This window comes from Silurus meridionalis, chromosome 18 (genome assembly GCF_014805685.1).
Source record: "Silurus meridionalis isolate SWU-2019-XX chromosome 18, ASM1480568v1, whole genome shotgun sequence".
Lineage (NCBI taxonomy): Eukaryota > Metazoa > Chordata > Actinopteri > Siluriformes > Siluridae > Silurus > Silurus meridionalis.
In genome coordinates this window covers 2,435,509-2,456,452 of record NC_060901.1, presented here as the reverse complement: position 1 = coordinate 2,456,452, position 20,944 = coordinate 2,435,509, and the positions used below count along the sequence as shown (strand labels likewise).

General features: G+C 38.2%; 1 protein-coding gene and 1 long non-coding RNA gene across 5 annotated transcripts; one reads left to right on the top strand and one right to left on the bottom strand.

Moving 5' to 3' along the window:
• Nucleotides 1-3,526: 3,526 nt before the first annotated feature.
• LOC124401489 lies at nucleotides 3,527-6,982 on the top strand. The gene is made up of 2 exons (XR_006928573.1): nucleotides 3,527-3,713; nucleotides 6,056-6,982. It is a non-coding gene; the product is annotated as an uncharacterized LOC124401489 (long non-coding RNA).
• Nucleotides 6,983-11,323: 4,341 nt separating this feature from the next.
• Nucleotides 11,324-20,008, bottom strand: mdm2 (MDM2 proto-oncogene). Of its 4 annotated transcripts, none has more exons than XM_046873926.1 (11): nucleotides 19,957-20,008; nucleotides 18,352-18,420; nucleotides 18,185-18,259; nucleotides 16,588-16,721; nucleotides 16,274-16,323; nucleotides 16,078-16,136; nucleotides 15,469-15,547; nucleotides 13,647-13,804; nucleotides 13,264-13,449; nucleotides 13,014-13,082; nucleotides 11,324-12,851 (listed from the first exon to the last, which is right to left on the bottom strand). In XM_046873926.1, the coding sequence occupies exons 2-11, from the start codon at nucleotides 18,409-18,411 to the stop codon at nucleotides 12,282-12,284; spliced, it is 1,440 nt and encodes a 479-aa protein (XP_046729882.1). In that variant the 5' UTR covers nucleotides 18,412-18,420; nucleotides 19,957-20,008; the 3' UTR covers nucleotides 11,324-12,281. The 4 variants fall into 4 exon arrangements, with proteins under 4 accessions (XP_046729882.1, XP_046729883.1, XP_046729881.1 ...); XM_046873927.1 differs by lacking the exon at nucleotides 19,957-20,008 and adding an exon at nucleotides 19,674-19,902; XM_046873925.1 differs by lacking the exon at nucleotides 19,957-20,008 and adding an exon at nucleotides 18,512-19,043.
• Between the last annotated feature and the right edge of the window lie 936 nt (nucleotides 20,009-20,944).

Sequence of the window (20,944 nt, the reverse complement as noted above, 5' to 3'; positions counted from 1 at the left end):
TAACTCAGAATGGGAAGTAGGAGCTCAGTGGGTAAAACTCAGGGTTACTGATCAGAAGGTCAGGGGTTCAGGCCCCAGTATCATCAAACTGCCACTTTTGGGCCCTTAAACAAGGCCCTTAACCCCTTTGTGTTCCAGGGCTGCTGTATCATGGCTGATCCTGCACTCGGATTCCAGCTTCCTCACATCACTGGAAAATGTGAAGAAAGAATTTCACTCTATTGTAATGTACATGTGACAAGTAAAAAAGTCACATGTACATTACAAAAGAGAGACAAAAAAGTCTCAGAAATAAAACAGGAATTTTGCCTCGTAAGAGCTGTTTTGTGTTGTTTTTTGTACTTTTTATATTCTCAGTGTGTACAGTTTGTACTGGGCTATAAATCATCATTACACATAAGTTTTATTTTCTCTCTAGATAAAGATCTTCTAGGAACTTCTCATTTTCATCATTTTAGAATTAGGACCACAGTGTCAACCATGTAAAGTCCACATTATGAAGTTTAAATTGTTTCATGGACATCAATTGAATTACAAAGTTTTTAGAGGAGAGTCTATTCTCTGTTTTCCCACTAGGGGGCAAAAGTGAGCATCAAACTCAGCACTATAAACACCACCACACTGAAACAGAACAATACAAATGCTCAGAATGGGACCCTGGAAACTAAAAATAATAATTAATACAAATGACTGACTGGACATTTTTTGGAAGCTGCATATGTTATGTTGGTGTAAAAAACTACAAATGTGTTTTTTTTGTGCGTTGATTATTATAAATAACTGTGACACTGCCTCCTCTGACATTTAGACGGGGCTGGTGTATATAATTATACCCAGGAGGACTAGTGGCATTCAGTAGTTGATTTTCTTTTTGTTTCTGTTAAACACAGTACATTAAACTCTGAGCTTTACTCATGAGATCTAATATTTAACAGTTTCCTCTTTAGATCAGAAGTTCTGACTATGCACTCCATCTGCTGATTTAATTTTTCAGGTTCACTCTTCTGTTTTATTCACATAAAGTACCATTTGTTATCATCATGCTCTTTAACCTCGTGGTTGTTTTTGAGGCTTTAGATTATGCTTTTACTTGTAAATGGCCTACATTTAAATTCTCATTTTGCAGAGAACTAAAAGTGGTAACAGAGGTGTAATTAATATTTACATGAACATGACTGTGAATAGTTTCATTTCTCCCAGAATAGAACAGAAACTTCACCAGATGTTCAACTTCCTTCAGTAAAACTCTTCAGTGGGGACTTACCCAAATTAATCCACCTCTTAAAACCACCACTATCACGTAGCAATTATAGAAACCATCAATACAATACAAAATCACAATATAACAACGTGTGGCATTACAGAGAAACATTTCACATATGGAGGTGAAAACCATTTTACTAAAGCAAGAAACCCAGTTAAGACTCCAAACCTCTACACTACAACCACAACTGTGCACCTACAACATCTGGAGCAGTTCAGAATCAATATTCGTCTAATAACATGACAAAAACATTAAAAATGTAAATAAAATACAACCTACTCACCAGAGATGCAGACTCATAATGTGCAGCACCCCTAGAGGCTGTAATCCAGTGGTAAAAAGGCCAGCAGTACTGACTCTGAAGGCTCTGGGCAGATTAGATAAACATGGCAGCACATAGAGACTAAAATCTGATTGGACAAAAAATCTAAACATACACATACACGTACTGGAAGCAGTGCAGCCGAGAGAAACGCAACGAAATGAAGAGAATAAACTGTTGGGAATAAATTAATACAATTTCATGGAACAAATATTAGAATTTAGGTTGTAAATGTAGGTCAGTGCTTCGGACAGTGTTTTGGCCAGCAGAGAAGATTTACTGGCCCTGACCGCCCGCCACTGTAGGAGTTACATACAGTATATCATGTATTGTTATCTTTACTCAAATATACATCGTCAATTTTACTTAGTTTAATCAAATCTACACCTTTATATGGCCTACATTCATTATTGTCTTTTATATCAGATATTTACATTGCTAATGAAGAGTCAAATGGCATTTTATTTACCTGTGGCTAATTTAAAACTCTCTCTTAAAGAAGCTATATAGAAGAAGACGATAATGAAAGTTAGGGAAAACAAGGCATCAACCATTTAAAATTTAACATTTGTTTTGTGGACAATAATTTAATTTAATTTTTTTTATAAAGATGCTATTCTCTGTTGCTCCACTAGGGGGCAAAATGGTGCAACAAACTCGGCACTATAAACACCACCACTCTAAACCTGAATGATACAAATCCTACAAGATCTTGTACTGGTTTTAATGGAATCTTTAATAAAAACTTTAACGATCCCTGTAGTATTTTTATTGGTTATTTAAATACTGAGACCATCAGGGACCAACAGAACACTTTTGGAAGCTTTTAGATCACATGATGGAGTCTACTGGACACCATTAGGAACCATTAGGACATCATTTAGCATCCAAAATCCAGTAGGTACACTGTGTTCTCTGGGTGGTGATGATATAATAATGGACACAAACACACAATGTCATGGAAACCTTTGTGTAATGGTTTTATAGCTGATGGTTTAGTATAGTACTTGTAGTGGGAACCATTAGAATTTTGTGATGTTTGTAATTATGTTTTGTGTTTATGTTTTTTCCATCAAACCAAACTTAACACCACATCATGACCCAGTACCTGGCTCTGCCCAAAATATGGAGATACTGAGTGTTTTATTATTTAGAGATACGTTCATGTTTTCTTCTTTTGTACTCTGGTGACCCCTGGTGGCTAAAAATATAAATATCCACCAATTTATTTTTAAAAGGAACTGTGTTGAGACCAAAGCACTGCTCACAACTGTCACTATGACTTACATAAATCCAGAGATGAAACAAGGGATATATATATATATATATATATATATATATATATATATATATATATATATATATATATATATATATATATATACACAGGTGCATAATCTTTATGATTTTGGCTCACATTTAACAAAAGCCCACCAGTTTAACCATCTCAGAAAACTGTAATACTTCATAAGACCAATAAAAAAACACGACTCCCCAAACCACCACTGACTGTGCAAACTTTGCACTGGCCCTCAAGCAGCTTGGATTCTGTGCCTCTCCTCTCTTCTTCCAGACTCTGGAACCTTGATCTCCACATGAAATACAACATTTTCTTTCCTTTCATTTGAAAAGACGACTTTGGCCCACTGAGCAACAGTCCAGTCCTTTTTGTCCTTAGCCCAGGTAAGACACCTCTGACGTTGTCTCTGGTTCAGGAGTGGCTTGACACAAGGAACTCTCTCTTAAAGAAGCTATATAGAAGAAGATGATAATGATTGAATGATAATGATTATGAAAATTAGGGAAAACAAGGCATTAACCATTTAGAGTCTTTATTATAAATTGAAATTTGTTTTATCGACTGTAATTGAATAACAAACTTTTTGATGAGGAGGCTATTCTTTGTTACTCCACTAGGGGGCAAAATAGAGCAACAATCTCCGCACTATAAACACCACCGCGCTGAAATTGAACAATAGAAACTCTCCGTGAATTTCTAATGGTTTTAATGCTTATAATGGGAATTCTATCGCCTTTAATGGAAACTTTTATGGTCCCTGAGGGTTTTTTTATTGCCAATTTGTTGCTTTATGGACTATTATGACGTCATTAAGCATCCAGATTTCAGTAAGTTCTTTGAGTTTATGATATAATAATGGGCACAAACACACACACTCATGGAAACCTTTGTGTGATGGTTTTAAAGGTGAAAAGCTGATGGTTTTTAATGGTAGTTGTAGTGGAAACATTTGAATTTTTTGATGGTTTGTATTTGTGTTTGTGTTTTTTTTCTCCCAGCAGGAAGTACAAAATCAGCTGGTTAACTTAAATTCTGACCTTCTTACTTTCCAAAAGAACTCATATGATGTCACTCGTGAGTCCACTAATGGCCATTTTTACATTTTTAGGATTATATGATTATTCGGGTTAACCTTAGACTTTGTGTGTTAATCTGTATGGAGTTTGTAGATCTCTCAAAAGTTTCTTTAGTTTAGGAAATTAAAAAGACCAAGTGATGGGAGAGAGAGAGAGAGAGAGAGAGAGAGAGAGAGAGAGAGAGATTGATGAGAAAAAGAGGGAAAAAGCAGCATTTAACTGAAACAGAGTCGGTAAAAGGTTTAGAAACCGGTAGTGTTTAGATTTTTGGGAGCATGTTTGCATGTTCCTCCTGTTTCTATGTAACACACTTGGTGATGTAAATAGTTAATGCCTGCAAATGTCTTTTGACCAAACAAATATATTTGTTATATCCACAATATTTTCACTAAAAATTCTCCTTAAACATGATTTAGTGTGGTGACTGGTGACTGGGCAGGTCGTTCCATGATAGATATCACTCCAGACGTCTGTCTGCTCTCTAAATAACGTGTACAGAACTCAGACGTGGGCTTCGTCTCATCGCCTTGTTGTACGGTGAAGTCGATCCAATGAGCCGCAGTCCAGACGGAACTGAATGATGGATGATGAAGTACGGAATGGGAGACATGTTGGTTCAGGCTTCCTTTCACTGAACCCAAACTCCCACCTCCATGTGTGAGTGTGGGGGTGAGGAAGTCCGATCACATCGTCTTTCCTGTTCTCCTTCTTACAAAAGTTCTTCTGGTGGAGACAAAATGTGCTTGTGGACATTTGTGTTCATCAGCCACAAGAGTGTTATGAAAGGCAGGTACTGATGTAGGTGAGGAGACCTGGGGTGCAGTCAGCGTTCACATTCATCCCAAAGGTGTTCAGTAGGGATGAGATCAGAGCTCTATAGCAGGAGATCTTCCTCTCCAAAGCATGAAAACCAGACCTTCAAGGAGCTCACTTTGTGCACAGGGGCATCACCATGCTGGAACAGGTTTGAGTTTCCAAGTTCAATTGAATGCAACATTTTATTTTACCGCATCCGAAGACGTCCTGTACGATTGTGTACCTCCAGCTTTGTGCTAACAGTTTAAAGAAGAACCACATACAGCAGGAAAGGTCAGGTGTCCCAATACTTTTGTCCATATAGTGTATGTTTGAGATGTTGGAGACCCCTGTACATGAGTGTAGTATGTCCTGTTACCTACAGTGAGTTTCACACCCCCATCTTCCCGATGTTAAAATTAGGATCCACTCCAGGGTTGCTGAAGAGTTTCACAATGCACAAATTTCTTCTGAATTATTAGGAAGATGGCACTTTTTTTTAGTCTTTGAATACATCAGTAATAAATAAGCATCGAGCGAGTCACTTAGCATTTCCATTAACATCCACAGCAATCTGAGGTGATTCTTCCATCATTCTTCATTTCATGGTAATCTGAGATTTTACATTGTGAGTTGACATTTTAAAGATTGCTGAAGATGGGAGTTGTTATGGGGATCAGCTCAATACATTCATATACTCTGCTGTGTGAAGAAATATTGGAGAGCTAAAGAGTCTGATGTAGCTTTAGATGCTCTCTGGATATTTTTGTCCAATTTACTAGATTGGCTAAAAGAACAAATGAATATACTACCGCTAATTAATGTGACGTGTCTTCTTCCATCAACCACTAGAGGGCAGTGTGACACAATAGCTATATAATGTATGCAATGCTGGACTCAGGGATAAACTCTGGATTTCATCATCATGACGTAAGCTAGAAGATATAAAAATGTAAAAAACAGATGTGTATTATTATTAATTTTATATATTTTCTAAATCGGTGTGAGTGTATTGGAGCTCTCTGCTTGAACCACAGATTATAAAGACTAAATCAATTAGGGTTTTTTACCAAATAATTTTTAAAGTACAAATACAGAGGCTCTTATGTAAAATGGTACATTATTAATAAATTATTTGTTAGTGTGATCATTATTTAATGAAATGGTCAGATCTCTCAAGTCTATGAAGTTTTTCTTCTCATTCCATAATAAAATCTTTTATGGTGGTTTGATTTGTAGAACTTTTTCAGCTTTTTTCCTTTTACTCATTTCCAATTTCTTCTGTGTTTGTGTTCCAGTGGCATGAAGTCCACATGATCCAGATGTTTGTGGAGTTTCTCACACCCATCATCTGCATGTTCCTGAGCATCTGGCTTACGGCAGGACGTACTCTGACCTTCTCTACTGTTACATTTCTGTCAATCTAAAAATCATCCTTGTTCCCGACATGGATGAACTTCTCCTTCGTCAATGTTGCTCTTCAAAATCCGGTTCCTCGCATAAAAATGTACGCTCCTCTTCTAGTATGTAACAGCTGAAGGACAAAACAAGACTCAAGGTCAGATTCTTTGGCTTTGTGCACAGGAGCATTGTCACTCTGGAACAGGTTTTGGGGTCTCCTAGTTTAAGTGAAGGGAAAATATGAATGCTACAGCATCCAAAGACGTCCTTTACAATTGTGTCTCCATTTCTGTAGTTAGAACCACATATGGCTGGAAAATTCCGGTTTCCAAATACGTTTGTGTGAACAGTCAACCCCCGATAATTTGCGGTTCGGAAATTTAGCAGGTTCTGATCTGGAACTAACGGCGAGTTGCAGATGATCTTAAAATTTGCGGAAATCTGCAGCGCTACGGAATATTCAGGAACGTTAGGAATAACATTTTAAACTGTTTTCAGTAACAAAATTCATGAAATTTTAAATATACATTATTGTATTAAAGTGACGTAACGTATAGAGATTTTAGGATCTCGCTGGGGGTCTTAGAACGAAGTTCAGTAAAATGAAGTGATGTTTACATGATTTCAGTCTTTATGGATGTTTAAAACGACACAAGTTGACTAAAAGTGCTTTACAATTCAATCAAAGTACAACCTTTATTCTTATAAAGTTTCATTATAACAATAAACATAACGATACTTTGAACGTTTACTGATTTCACTCGACTGATAAAAATGTTCAAAAACTAATGTATGGAAAGAAATAAAAGAGACTGAAGGTGAAATGTTCTGTATTTTCTCTACAGCCCAGGTGTCCAAACCTTTTTCCAATGAAGAACCAATAATCAAACTTGATTAAATGCCATTGGCTGAAAATAAATCTTGAATTATACTTGTTTTATATTAGAATTAAATTGAATTGTAAAAAAAATATCGTTATATGTGAGTTTGGCGATACGGTATCGATTCTCAACAACGCAATATCGATATTTAAAAATGATTTTTACGAGATTCATGGTAGTTGTTTTGTTTTAAGTTTAGATCCGGGCTACTAGATCGCAGTCTTCTTATCTCTGAACTTTAATTCAATTTAATTCATGTTTATTTGTTTTGCACTTTTAACAATGAGCATTGTCTCAGAGCAGCTTTACACAGATAATGTGGTGATAAAATAAATATGTTCTTTATAAGTGTAAGTTTGTCCCTGATGAACGAGCCGGTGGCGACTGTGGAGAGGAAAAACTCCCCGAGACGGCATAAGGAAGAAACCTTGAGAGGAACCAGGCAGTGACAGGAATTTCTAGCATAAGGCCACGTCAGTAATGTTAGTGTGAATATCAACCTGTTTCCAGGGGGCTCTGAGTTTCATCAAAGGGAATGCTTTGTTTATATGCAGTTTATTTTTCAGGCAGGAAAATGTTCCTGGTTGCACTTATAACTAGACAAAGCTTCATTTGTGGCTTAAAGAACAGTGCTATATACACAAAACTAAAGCTAGAATGCACTATATTATACTAACATAATAGTGTCTCTTACTCTTTATTTTCTTGCCTCTTTGGGATCGTAGCTTGTAGATGTCAAACGCTAGTTAGCGCTCAGATCTTGAAAGTCAAGAAGCTTTTATTGTCATTTTACCCATATAGAGCCGACGCAGTACAGTGAAATGATGCTACATTTAAGAACATAAAGTTAGAGAACAGAAAACACAGCGCTGAGGACTACTAGCCTAATGCTAATAGATATAAATACAATACACTCATTAATCCCTGTAACAACTGTGCATATAATTGAAAAAATAATATGTACTTACCTTGTTAGATAAAATGATAATTACCAAACACTTGATGGCACTGAGGTGTGATATGGGTAAGACTGGCACAGGTATGGGTAAGACTGGCACAGGTATGGGTGAGACTAGCACAGGTATGGGTAAGACTGCCACAGGTATGGGTAAGACTGGCACAGGTTTCGTGGTATTGGTTGGTTTAGGAGGTTTAGTTTAGCAGCATCATTTTAGATGAATTCATGCAAATGCAGATCCCACTGTGTTCTGATTTAAATAAAATTTTTAGCTAAGGTTTGCATATGCTGGCGTGTTCTTAATGATAGATTTCCTAAAATGATATCCTATTCATGAACTAAGAAATATCACAATATGCAAAATATCATATTGCAGCCCCCTGGATCATGATACATATCATATGGCCAGATCCCTGCCAAAACACAGCCCATGGTTCCTTGCACTTTAGATTTTATGATATTTAGGAACAAGTCTGCGGCGTGACTCCGTGTTCTGCTTCACCAGTGCAGTTTTTTTTTTCTCAATGTTTTCTAGTTCAGTAAAACGTATAGAAGATTAGAGTTCAATGCCTGATAGAGATATTTATCCCACAGCCATGCGTTTGTCATAATTACCTCTAATGATGAGAGCCAACATGAGCGTGAACATGAATATGAAGTGTGTTAGGAAGGTGTAAAGTCCATCACAAGGTGTTGTGAACTTCATTTATTTATATAAAAGGTTGGAACTGGAGCGATGTTACGTTAAGACGCATAATTATCTGAAAGATTGACGCTTTGAATTGTCAATTTGGACTGTTACTACCAACATGGATCTTTAACGGTGCATGTGAATGAGTCGGTCTGAACTGGTTTCCATCACACACACACACACACACACACACACACACACACACACACACACACACACACACACACACACACACACACACACACACACAAAACAGGCCAGGACATGTCTCAAGCATAAACAGGAACTAGCAGGTTCCCTTAGCAACCTTTAAGGAAGTGGAGATGCTTGAGCTGTGTGATGAACTGGATGTATAGTGAATTACTTCACCAAAGTCATAAGAGAGAAACAAAGTGTAGATACAAATGTAGAAGTTTCAAGATCATCACTCATTTTGAATCTGGTTTCTCTCAAGGTTTCATCCTCATCTCTTGTCGTCTCATGGAGTTTTTCTTTGCCACTGGTGCTTCTGGCTCTCAAATTAGGAACACAGTAAGACTGTTTTTCTGTAAAGCCATGTGTGATAAGACCATGTCCAAATTACACTACAACCCCTGGCAAAAAGTATGGAATCACCCCTCTCAGAAGATGTTCATTCAAATGTTTAATTGTGTAGAAAAAAAAAACAAGCACATACTGTATATGCCACAAAACAATTTTCATTTAACAATCCAAACTTCTGGCTGTATAAAATACTTAAAAAAAACAAAACAAAGAAAGATAACTATAGTCAATTACAGCTGTTTTTACAGATCAAACAGAGGAAAATGATATGGAATCACCAAATAAAAACACTACTAGTACTTTGTTGCAGCACCTCTGGCTATTATAACAGCTTGAATTGAGGCATGGATTTAACTAATGACAAACAGTATACTTCATCAATCTGTCTCCAGCTTTGCCTTATTGCAGTTGCCAGATCAGCCTTGCAGGTTGGAGCTTCGTCGTGGACCATCTTCTTTAATTTCCACCACAGATTTTTAATTGGATTGAGGTCCGGACTATTTGCAGGCCATGCCATTGACATTATATGTTTTTCCTGTAGGAATGTTTTCACAGATTTTGCCCTATGGCACGATGCATTATCATCCTGAAAAATGATGCTACCATCACCAAACATCTTTCAATTGATGGAATAATAAAAGTGTCCAAAATCTCAACATAAACGTGTGCATTTATAGAAGATGTAATGACTGTCATCTCTCCCATACCTTTACCTGACATACAACCCCATATCATTAATGATTGTGGAAATTTGCATGTTTTCTTCAGGCAGTTGTCTTTATACATTTCATTGGAACGGCACCAAACAAAAGTTCCAGCATCATCACCCTGCCCAATGCAGATCCGTGATTCATCACTGAATATAACTCTCATCCAGTCATCCACAGTCCACGATTGTCTCTTTAGCCCACTGGAACCTTGTTTTTTTCTGTTTAGATGTTAATGATGGTTTTCGTTTGGCTTTTCTGAAAATCCCATTTCTTTTAGGAGATTTCTTACAGTCCGGTCACAGACATTGACTCCACTTTCTGCTCATTTCTTCCTCATTTGTTTTCTTGTGCATTTTCTGTTTTCAAGGCATACTGCTTTAAGTTTTCTGTCTTGGTGCTTTGATGTTTTTCTTGGTCTACCAGTACGCTTCCCTTTTACCACCTTTCCATTTTATTTATTCTTGGTCCAGATTTTACACACAGCTGACTGGGAACAACCAACATCTGTTACAACATTCCGTGAAGATTTACCTTCTTCGAGAAGTTTGATAATCCTCTCCTTTGTTTCAACAGACATCTCTCGTGTTGGAGCCATGAGTTATGTCAATCATCTTGGTTCAACACATCACTAATGTCTCTTTTTTAACTGCAGACTTATCAGCAGTTGTGGTCAGATACAGGTGTTTGTTTTAGAAATATAAAAAGTGCATGGTGATTCCATATTTTTTTCCTCTGTTTGATCTGTAAAAACAGTTGTAATTGACTATAGTTATCTTTCTTTGTTTTTTTATTTTAAAGTGTTTTTTACAGCCAGAAGTTTGGATTGAGTGAAAATTGTTTTTTGGCATATATGTGCTTGTTTTTTTTTCTACACAATTAAACATTTGAATGAACATCTTCTGAGAGGGGTGATTCCATACTTTTTGCCAGGGGTTGTATATAGATACATGATGTACAAAAGTATAGGGACACCTGACTTTCCCAACCATGTGTTAGCACAAAGATAGAGACACGCAATGGTGCACAATGTCTTTGGATTCTGTGGCATGAAATATTCCCTTCACTTTAACCAGAAGATCTAAATGTTTCAGCATGACAATGCCCCTGTGCACAAACTCCATGCAGATCTGCTTTCCATGCGTTGGAGTAGAAGATCTCCTGCTATAGAGCTCCAGCCTGATTGAACATGATGAATTTGATTGCTGACTGCACCCCAGGCCTCCTCACTTCCTCACCTACCCAAGTGATCAGAGATCTCCACAAAATCCAAGGAAGTTCTTTCCAGAAGAGTGGAGGTTATTATAACAGCAAATAGAGACTAAATGTGGAATGAGATGAAGCAGATACACCCTTATGGTTGGGTGTCAAAAAAAATAAATAAATTGAGTAGAACATTAATTCTTTATTACTCAAAATTCAAAACATCTCCACACCCCAAACCTGTACGACTCATTTCCACCTTTAGATTTAATATAAATTAAATTCTATACAATTGTCAAAACAAACACACACACACACACACACACACACACACACACACACTCTCTAAATCCTCCCCCTCCATAAACTGAACAATAACTTCACACAGCGCTGAAAATCACCACCAAAACTAATCCAAAAACTGTCAAATGATCATAAATAACAATTAAAATGGACATTTTTATAAATAGAACGCTTTTAAACAGGACAAACATTATACAATTTACATTTTTGATCTGTATGCATTTGATGAAAAATATATCTCAAGCAAAAAAAATACAATAAGAGAAAAACTCACCTTGTTTGAGTCACACAATAAACCTTGTAAAAAATGTGTACGAAAGCAAAATCACTCTGCTGTGAATAGAAATTTAAATGTTGCTCACTAAAACGTTGCTTATTCGAACAAAACCTGCTTCATTTGCATAAGGCGGAGTCTCGAAAGAGTTTTACACACATACTTTTGATATGAGGTTTGCCTTTAAATAGATCATATGTAAACAATACTAACAATATTTAGAAAGAAAAATGATATATGTATATATTCGGTCTGCGTATTTAATGCGTTCACGCTAGCAAGAGAGCAATCTCTCGAAGTGGGGGGGGTCTGTTCAGCAATAATAATAATAATAATAATAATAATAACTGGGATTGAACACTGGTTGATTTTGCATAACTCCGGATTCCTTCTCAGATTAAAAACAACTCGAGATACGGAACAGGTTTTTAACAGAACAGGTCACAGGAACTTTTACATTAAAGCAGAAAAGTAGAAACTGTGTGGTCTCTTGCTAGCGTGAGGGAACTGCAGCACTGAAACGTGCGGATATTATTGAGGTAATTCGACGCGCGCTCTTCCTCTCAGCTCACGTAGGTGAGGACCACGGACTGGATGGGCTCCCTGCACACGGGGCACAGCTTGTTGCGCTTTTTGAGCTTCTTGGCGCAGGTGTAGCAGGCCATGAGGTGTCCGGTGCGTCCGTGGACGATGCAGCCGTTCTTGGGTCTGCTCTGGCAGATGACGCAGGGCTCGAGGCAGGACGCGGGCAGGCACAGATCGGTGCTGTTTACGCTGGTGGTGCGCTCCAGCTCGGGCATTTCGTCCTGGCTGGAGGAGGTGGAGGGTTGCGAGTGGGAGAGGGACGAGCCCTGCGAGTCGGAGCAGGAAGTACTCTGCGAGCGAAGGATCTTGCCGTCCGGGACGTCCACGCCGTCGTCGGGGTCGAGGGTCGGAGTGGGAGATTCGGCGCACAGGGTTTTGGTTTCGAGGTCGGGGTCACTGCAGGCGGTTTCTATTTGCGTGTGGTTGCCGGGGTCCTCGGGCACAGAGCAGGTCTCGGGCAGCCATCCCGGACGCACCTTCCAGCAGCTTTTGCAGTTGCGCGGGAGAGGAGGGTTCAGCTCGTCACACTCGGCACATTTCCAGTAGTCCTGAGGAAACACACACACACACACACACACACACACACACACACACACACACACACACACACACACATATGACTGTTAAAAAAAATAAATAAAGGGCGGGGCTTAGACCTTGGCAATTTTTATAATTATTAAATATAATCATTTTCTTGGTGCGGGACGTACCTCCTCAGTGATCTCCGTATCTTCATCGAAAGAATCCTCATCCTCTGCAATGATCGTTACCTCATACACCTTTAAAGAAAATGTAAGAAGTAAAATAAATAAATAAAATACCACTAATCTAAACACAGTACAGACTACATTCCTGCTCGAACCTACAACCAATGACCACAAGAGGGAGCCATGTGCTGGGTTCCCAAATTAAATATAAAAATGGGGTTAATTATTTTTGTTCAATTTTTTTTTTTTTTACAGGAGCTTCTGTATCTGTATCACAGGATAGATGCGAGACCTCGTCCTCTCCGGGTACAGAATCTTCGTCGTTCTCGCTGTAGGCGTCCGAATCGATAGACTCCACCTCGAACTCCACACTGAAGTTATCAGAGTCAGAATCATCACCACCCTCATCACTCTCATCACTGTGAGATCTACCTGCCTCCTGTAGAACAGAGAGAGAGATACAGGTCAGTCAAAAAGATCTGATCAATCCCTTCTTATTTGCAATAAACTCTAAATAAGTAGTTTCTATAGCAACAGATTTTTCACATAGACAACTGATGGAAATAAACTGATGTAGGAGGAATAAAACACATGGAAATAGAAAAATAATCCTTTTTATATGCGTGATGAACTAACCGAATTGCTTTGCGATACTGAAGACTCGCTGCTCCCTCTCTCTCTGTGCAGACCTCCGATCACGCACCACGACAGGCTGTCGTCAAACGTCAGGGAGATGCTGTCAGACTTGTGCCTCTTCCTGGGCTCACTGGATTCCTCCTCGGCTGAGAGACTCGCTGAAAAAACAAAAACAAATAAAACAACACGGTCTTTGTCGGAGCCGTTTCAGCATCTCGATACATTACGCAACCTCTCGCTCGGGGAAATAAACTATTTGAGATGTTTTTCTTAACTTGTTCACTGGAACAGACTTTCTTTGTCTGAAAAGCTCACAGCTCCAAAATATGAAGAGAAAAAAAAATCGTGGTCATCTGAGCACATTCTGTTCTGCCTCCAGACGTACATGTCCTTTACAGCTGGTATAAAGACAGTAGTCATGAGTGCTGCCACATGCTTTAGCAGGAACACAGGAACACTCGTCCGGGACGGGTTCTTCATTACGGCTCGAGTCAGTAAGTGCATTTCGGTTCCAGATGCACACAACTACAGTGTCAGCGTTTTAGAGAATGTTCAGAAAACACACCAACACACCTCAGGTGTGTCAAAAAAAAAATGCTGGCAGGAATCTCAGGCATTTAGATCAGGTTTGGAGATCCGGTTTTGTTTTTTTTCAACGTGCAGGAACACAACTGCTTTAAACCGTGTGTTTGATTATTTGATTTTGCTACACTAGATGAACAAAGATTGATGAAGCCTGAGCATAAGATTGGTATGTGCTTCTTCCTGAACATCACATTCCTCATTAAGTCCTTATATACTGTTATAATAACCTCCACTCTTCTAGGAAGATGTTCCACTATAATTTGTGATGATTCAGCCACAAAGTCAGGTACTGATGAAGGTGAGGAAGTGAGGAGGCCTTGGGTGTGGTCAGAGTTCACATTCAGTCATGTTCAATAGAGTTGGAGCTCAATAGCAGGAGATCTTCCACTCCAAATCAGGGAAAGTATAAACTATATGGACAAAAGTATTGGGACACCTGACTTTCCCAGCAGCATGTAGTTCTTTCCCAATCTGTTATCACAAAGCTGAAGGCACACCCTATCCCCTGTCCACACCATGAAGATATACTTCACATGGATTGGAGTGGAAGATCTCCTGCTTTCGAGCTCTGACCCTATTAAACTTAATAAACATGAACACTGACTGCACCTCAGGCCTCCTCACCTACATCACTACATCACTTTAACACCCTTGTGTCTGAATAAGCACAAGTATACTCAAGTAGAACATCATCTCAGAAGAATAAAGTGGGACTAAATGTGGATGTTCAAAAAGCACAGAATTATGACCAAACCTTCAGCAATATAGTGCATCTTCATAAAGATGGCTTTGTACACAGGGGCATTGTCAGGTCAGGTTTGGGTCTCCTACTTCAAGTGTATGAAAAATTTCATGCTTCTTCATCCAAAGACATACGACCCAATTGTGTGTCTACAGCTACATATGGCTGGAAAAGTTGGGTGTCCCAATACTTTTGGTTATAATGTTTGGTGTAGTTTTCAGCACATTCTGGTCTGAAACATCATCTGATTGTGATCACTGAAGTCAGCTTTATTGCTTCACAGTACTGTTCCTGCTGACTCCTGAACATATCGACTTTGACTAGGAAATAAACTCCTGGCTTCAGGACACACACACACACACACACACACACACACACACACACACACACACACCATTATCTCTGTCTTATCAGAGTTAATCCTTTTTGTTTGGGTTTTGTGTGTGTGTGTGTGTGTGTGTGTGTGTGTGTGTGTGTGTGTGTGTGTGTACACACCGGGATCGCTGCTTCGCCGTCTCCTGCGCTGTTGTTGCTGCTGTTGTGGTGTGGAGGTAGATGATGGTGGGTTTGTCTCCTAGAACACAAAACACACACACACACCCCAGTGAGATCCAATCACACTCTTGTCCTACATTCACACCTGAATATAATGTGCTACAGGGGTATAAATACACTCTATGGACACAAGTTTGTGGACAACTGGACATAGGATTCTTATGAGCTCCTTTTTTCAGCATCACATTCCACATTTACTGTTATAATAATCTCCACTCTTCTGGAAAGATCTTCTTGAAATGTTCTTGTTGAGATTCCTGAGGGGTGCAATCAACTTCCAATTCATTCCAAAGGTGTTTAATAGGGTTGAGGGTCAGAGATCTAAAGCACTCCAACCTGTGTAAAGGACATGGAGGTTCATGGAGCTGGGTTTGTGCACAGTTGTGAACATTTTCATGTCTGCTAGTTGAAGTGATCTACCACCCATAAAAATGAGATGAAGAATCACATATGGCTGGAAAAGTCAGGTGTCCCAATACATTTGTCCATAAAGTTTCTTTTAGCAGCTGGAGAAACCGATCCATCAGTCTGTGAAGAAAAGTGTGTTACCTCTGGCCCTCTGTCAGCTTCCCCTTGAGATCTTCGTTCTTTCGATGTTGACTGAGATTCTATGAAAGAAAAAAAAACGACAGAATAATTAACTACCGAAATGTTAAATAAAATTCTGGATTATGTTTTAAAAAAAAAAAAACAACATTAAACAAGTCTTAAAAAGAGGTCAGTAAAAGAAGGTAAGTGTTTGTACCTGGAATTTTCACTGCTATGAGATTTTTAGATATCATTGCAAACAAAGCTCTGGAAAGACAAAAGAACTCAAAAATAACATCCTGCACAAGTTCTGGGTTTCATCCTGTTAAAAAAAACGATTTCTGACGTTCTAAATGCAAATTCTACTTCATGAACAGTTAAATCCAGAAGAGAAGATGCATGATGGTTTCACTTTCAGATGGATTAGAGGAGAAAGGCACCTGTGGTGTCGTAAACCCCCGCCCCGCGTTCCCAGAGGTCATGAAGTGTTCAGCTGTTTCAGCTGTTGGTGGACGTTAGAGATATACGCACCGTGGTTCTTTGACAGAGAAGCTGTTTACTCCGAGCACGGCACCGAGAGCGTCGTTCCCGCAGTGCACGATGTGCTGCTGCTGTTTATCGTACAACTCCTTACTCATGATGTACTTTCCCAGGTAGAACATAACCTGAATCCAACACAGAAACACAAACAGTGGTAAAGACACACAAATAGCTAGAACCAATAACCTATAGATCATGATACAATGCTGTGTACTGAAGAAATGTTTTTGTTTACCTTCTGGGTTAATTTGCCTGAACCTCTAAAATTAATCATTTGTCGTGCATTTAAATCTTTAGTTCTGCAGTCTGAAAAAACACACTCATGTCCATGGAGCCAAAAAGGGAAGTAAGTTATTTGATATGTCCCAAACTGACTTCCTGTTTTAGAAGGAATATGTGTACACATAAAGAGTGAAAGCCATGGAGACACGTGATGGGAAGTGGCCAAGTGCATTCATGAGAATAAGGTCAACACGTAATGGGCATAAAACGAATGTGAGCAAATAATGGATGGTCCATGAGATGCAAGGATCCAAGTTCACACACACACACACACACAATATTATATATATAGCATATATATAAAACAATAAACCCATTTTAATAGTAATTTTTAATATGTTTCCTTTAATGTTTCCTGCAGCAGAAGTGAGTGAAGTGCTGACTAACCCACATGACTAACTCCTTCCAGTAACCACAAGACAAACCACACTCGAGTGACACATCCACAATGCATCTGATTAGAACCAAGCAAACCAATATATATATATGTATAAATAAGGCTACTGTTTTACTGAATATTATGACAGAACATTTAGTTCCACACAAACACCCAAAAAAGAAACACAGGGCACGGCCCAGACTGAGAGATCGGTCTCATTTACAATCTGACTGAACCAATCAGAGGGACAGAGAATGGAAATCTGAGAGCTCTGTGTTTTTATAACTCGCAGGACACAAAGTAAATTTCCAGTGCTTCAATGAACAACTCAAACACACCTTTAACCTTCAACGTCTGCTTGGGTCTCTCTTTCTTTCATTAAATTATATTTATTAACTTGTCTAATAAAACCAAATTATTACCATCCATTTCTGACATTATTTGCACTTTTTCCATTTTGCATATTTATTTTTCGTTTATCATTCATTCTGTTTTTTTTTTTTTCTTCAAGCTGCTTTTGAAATAAATAAAATCACTATTTCATATATTTTAAACTTTATAAAACAAACTGGATCAAATAAACTTTTAAAATAAATAAATAAACTTGATGCAAATATTAAGGAGGAAAACCAGTTTGAAACCAGATGATCACGTTTCAACAGTGTGAAACCGTCAATAACACCGAGTTTTCAACATGATCCTTCTGATCATCAAGAAATCAGCAAATAATTATTTTATGTATATTAAATAAAAAATAAAAGTTAAGGTTATTGGTACCTTAAAGCATCACAATTATAAAACACTACCAATATAACCATAACATCATCACATTCCCATCACCTGCTCTTTACACTTTATGACTAAACCTGCTGTTAGAAGAGCAGAAACACTCAGGTGTAGTAAAGTGACAGGTAAACCTGCTCCTACCTCCTTCATGGTGAAAACCTCCTTATCTGCTCCTGCATCTTTCAGCAGGGTCTGTAACTGCACTTTGGGTCTTACCTACAGACAAAAAGTAAAGCAGTAAGTAAAATCCCATATAAATCAGCACACTGAGGGTTCATTCCTGGAGAGATTCCTGGAGTTAAACTCACCAGCTTTTCATTGTCAATCTTGTTGATCTGTGAACTGCTCAGGCAGTTTTCCATAGCCATGGTGGAGATCTGTGGAGTAGAGAGAAAAACAAAAACATGAACAACAAATTCAGGTATATGATTACAGCATGTGGTGTGGAAAAGAGCAAAAATTCCTTACCTTAAACCAAATAAATAAACTTTATATATATATTATACACTCATCTGTACATAAAGTGCCTCAGCTCAGCTGAGTGAGAAGGTCTGAGGTGGCGTACAGCTGATTTAAATGGGTTTAAGAGAGGAGGGGGCAGAGAGAAAGAGCGAGAGAGAGAGAGATAGAGATAGAGAGACATGTCAGGGCTAGCATGGTGGAGACTCCTGATGCGTTTTAGGGCGGGACTCTATTCTAGAGTTGAAGGATTTAACATGTCCAAGCATGACTGCTCAGCCTGCCTACTAGTCTACTAACCTACTCAGTAGTACAGCACAGCACAATCAATACTACACCCTACAGCTGCCTACTTCCTTCCGTTTTACAGGCAGAATTTGCTGATATTGTAGAATATTTTAGATGCTGTTCTGCTTTAGATAAGACGAGGGTAGAACCAGCGGGCCCATGTGTTTTCAGTACTCATCAGCACACGAGTAGAAGTGTGAGAGTGCGCTGAATGCATGCCCGGACATGCCTCTGAGTTACAGGGCCAACCTCCAGCATTACGTCAGAGGAGCAGAGAACACACCAACCCAACACTAGCTTAATCACTAAACCCAACACTAGCCCAAACACTAACCCAAACAGCTCAGAGACTCACTCTCTCGTGCAAGGAGAGAGACATGACATCATGGGCATGTCTGAATGTCTAGTATGCATGTAGAAATGTTTTCACTGTGAGTGAGTGTAGTACATGTGCATGCATTCATATATATATATATATATATATATATATATATATATATATATATATATATATATATATTTATTGTGTTACACTAATCCAGAACTGAATAAAATTCATCTTCCAGTGAAGAAACTAAACACACCAGAAGTGCACGGACATCAACTTTTCACCGCTATATTCTTCTATGCTTAACATATATATGCACACAAATTAATTATCTTGCTATCTATATTGCAAATTATTTTTAATATTCTACTAATGGGGTCTGAGGAAATGTACAAGCGCGACTATTTATATCCCACTGCACAATAATGTACAATATTATACATTATATATAACTTCTCCTACTGCAAAGTTGCACCGTGTGTGAGATTTCGGCGTAAATTAATATTTATTCTTTATACTACACCCTTTTATTCAAGTATTAGACCAAAAACTCGCCTCGAATCAAACAATTCTCTCCCCCAGCTAGCAGTTCGCTCCCCTCGCGTGCGTCTCGCAGGAAAACCCGAGGCTGTGTCGGGCCTCCGGGCGCCAATGCGCGCTAACTAGCACAACAAGAGTTTGAGCTACGTGCTAACAAAACATATACTTTACAGCTATAAGAGAAATCCCGAATATGTTCTCTGGGACGGAAAAGGCTCCCAAATAAACTCCAAAGGAACAATGATGATAATAATAACCACAATAATAATAATAAAAAAAACTCTAATCCGTTTCCTACCTCTGACTGGCGAAGTGAAGTTCCGGCGTGCTCGAGCGCGACCTCTATAGGCGGACCGTTAAAACTTGTGTTTTTGAATGTTGGACATCGCGCGCGCGCCGCGTCTTTTACCATTACACATATTGAGTATAGAAAAGATTCATTTATTCATCCACACATGTATCAATTTATTCATCCATTCATCCACTCATTCATTCATTCAGCCACTCATTCATTCATTCATTCATTCATTCATTCATTCATTCATTTATTCGTTCATTCATTCATTCACTCATTAATTTATTCATTCACTCATTCATCCATTCATTCATTTATTCATTCATTCATCCACACATTCATTCATTCAGCCACTCATTCATTCATTTATTCATTCATTCATTCATTTATTCGTTCATTCATTCATTCATTCATTCACTCATTAATTTATTCATTCACTCATTCATCCATTCATTCATTTATTCACCCATTCATCCACCAATTCATTCATTCAGCCACTCATTCATTCATTTATCACTCATTCATTCATTCATCCACTCAATCATTTATCAATTTATTCATTCATTCACTCATTTATCCATTCATTCATTTATTAATTCATTCATCCACACATGTATCCATTTATTCATCCATTCATCCACTCATTCATTAATTCATCCACTCATTCATTAATCCATTTATTCTTTCATCCACTCATTCATCCATTCATTCACTCATTCATTTATTCATCCACTCATTCATTTATTCATCCACTCATTCATTTATCCATTTATTCATTCATTCACTCATTTATCCATTCATTCATTTATTAATTCATTCATCCACACATGTATCCATTTATTCATCCATTCATCCACTCATTCATTAATTCATCCACTCATTCATTAATCCATTTATTAATTCATTCATTCATTCGTTGGTCGATCAGTCGGTCAATTAATTGGTTGGTTGATTTATTTTTTTTGTTGATTTATTAGTTGGTTATTTTATT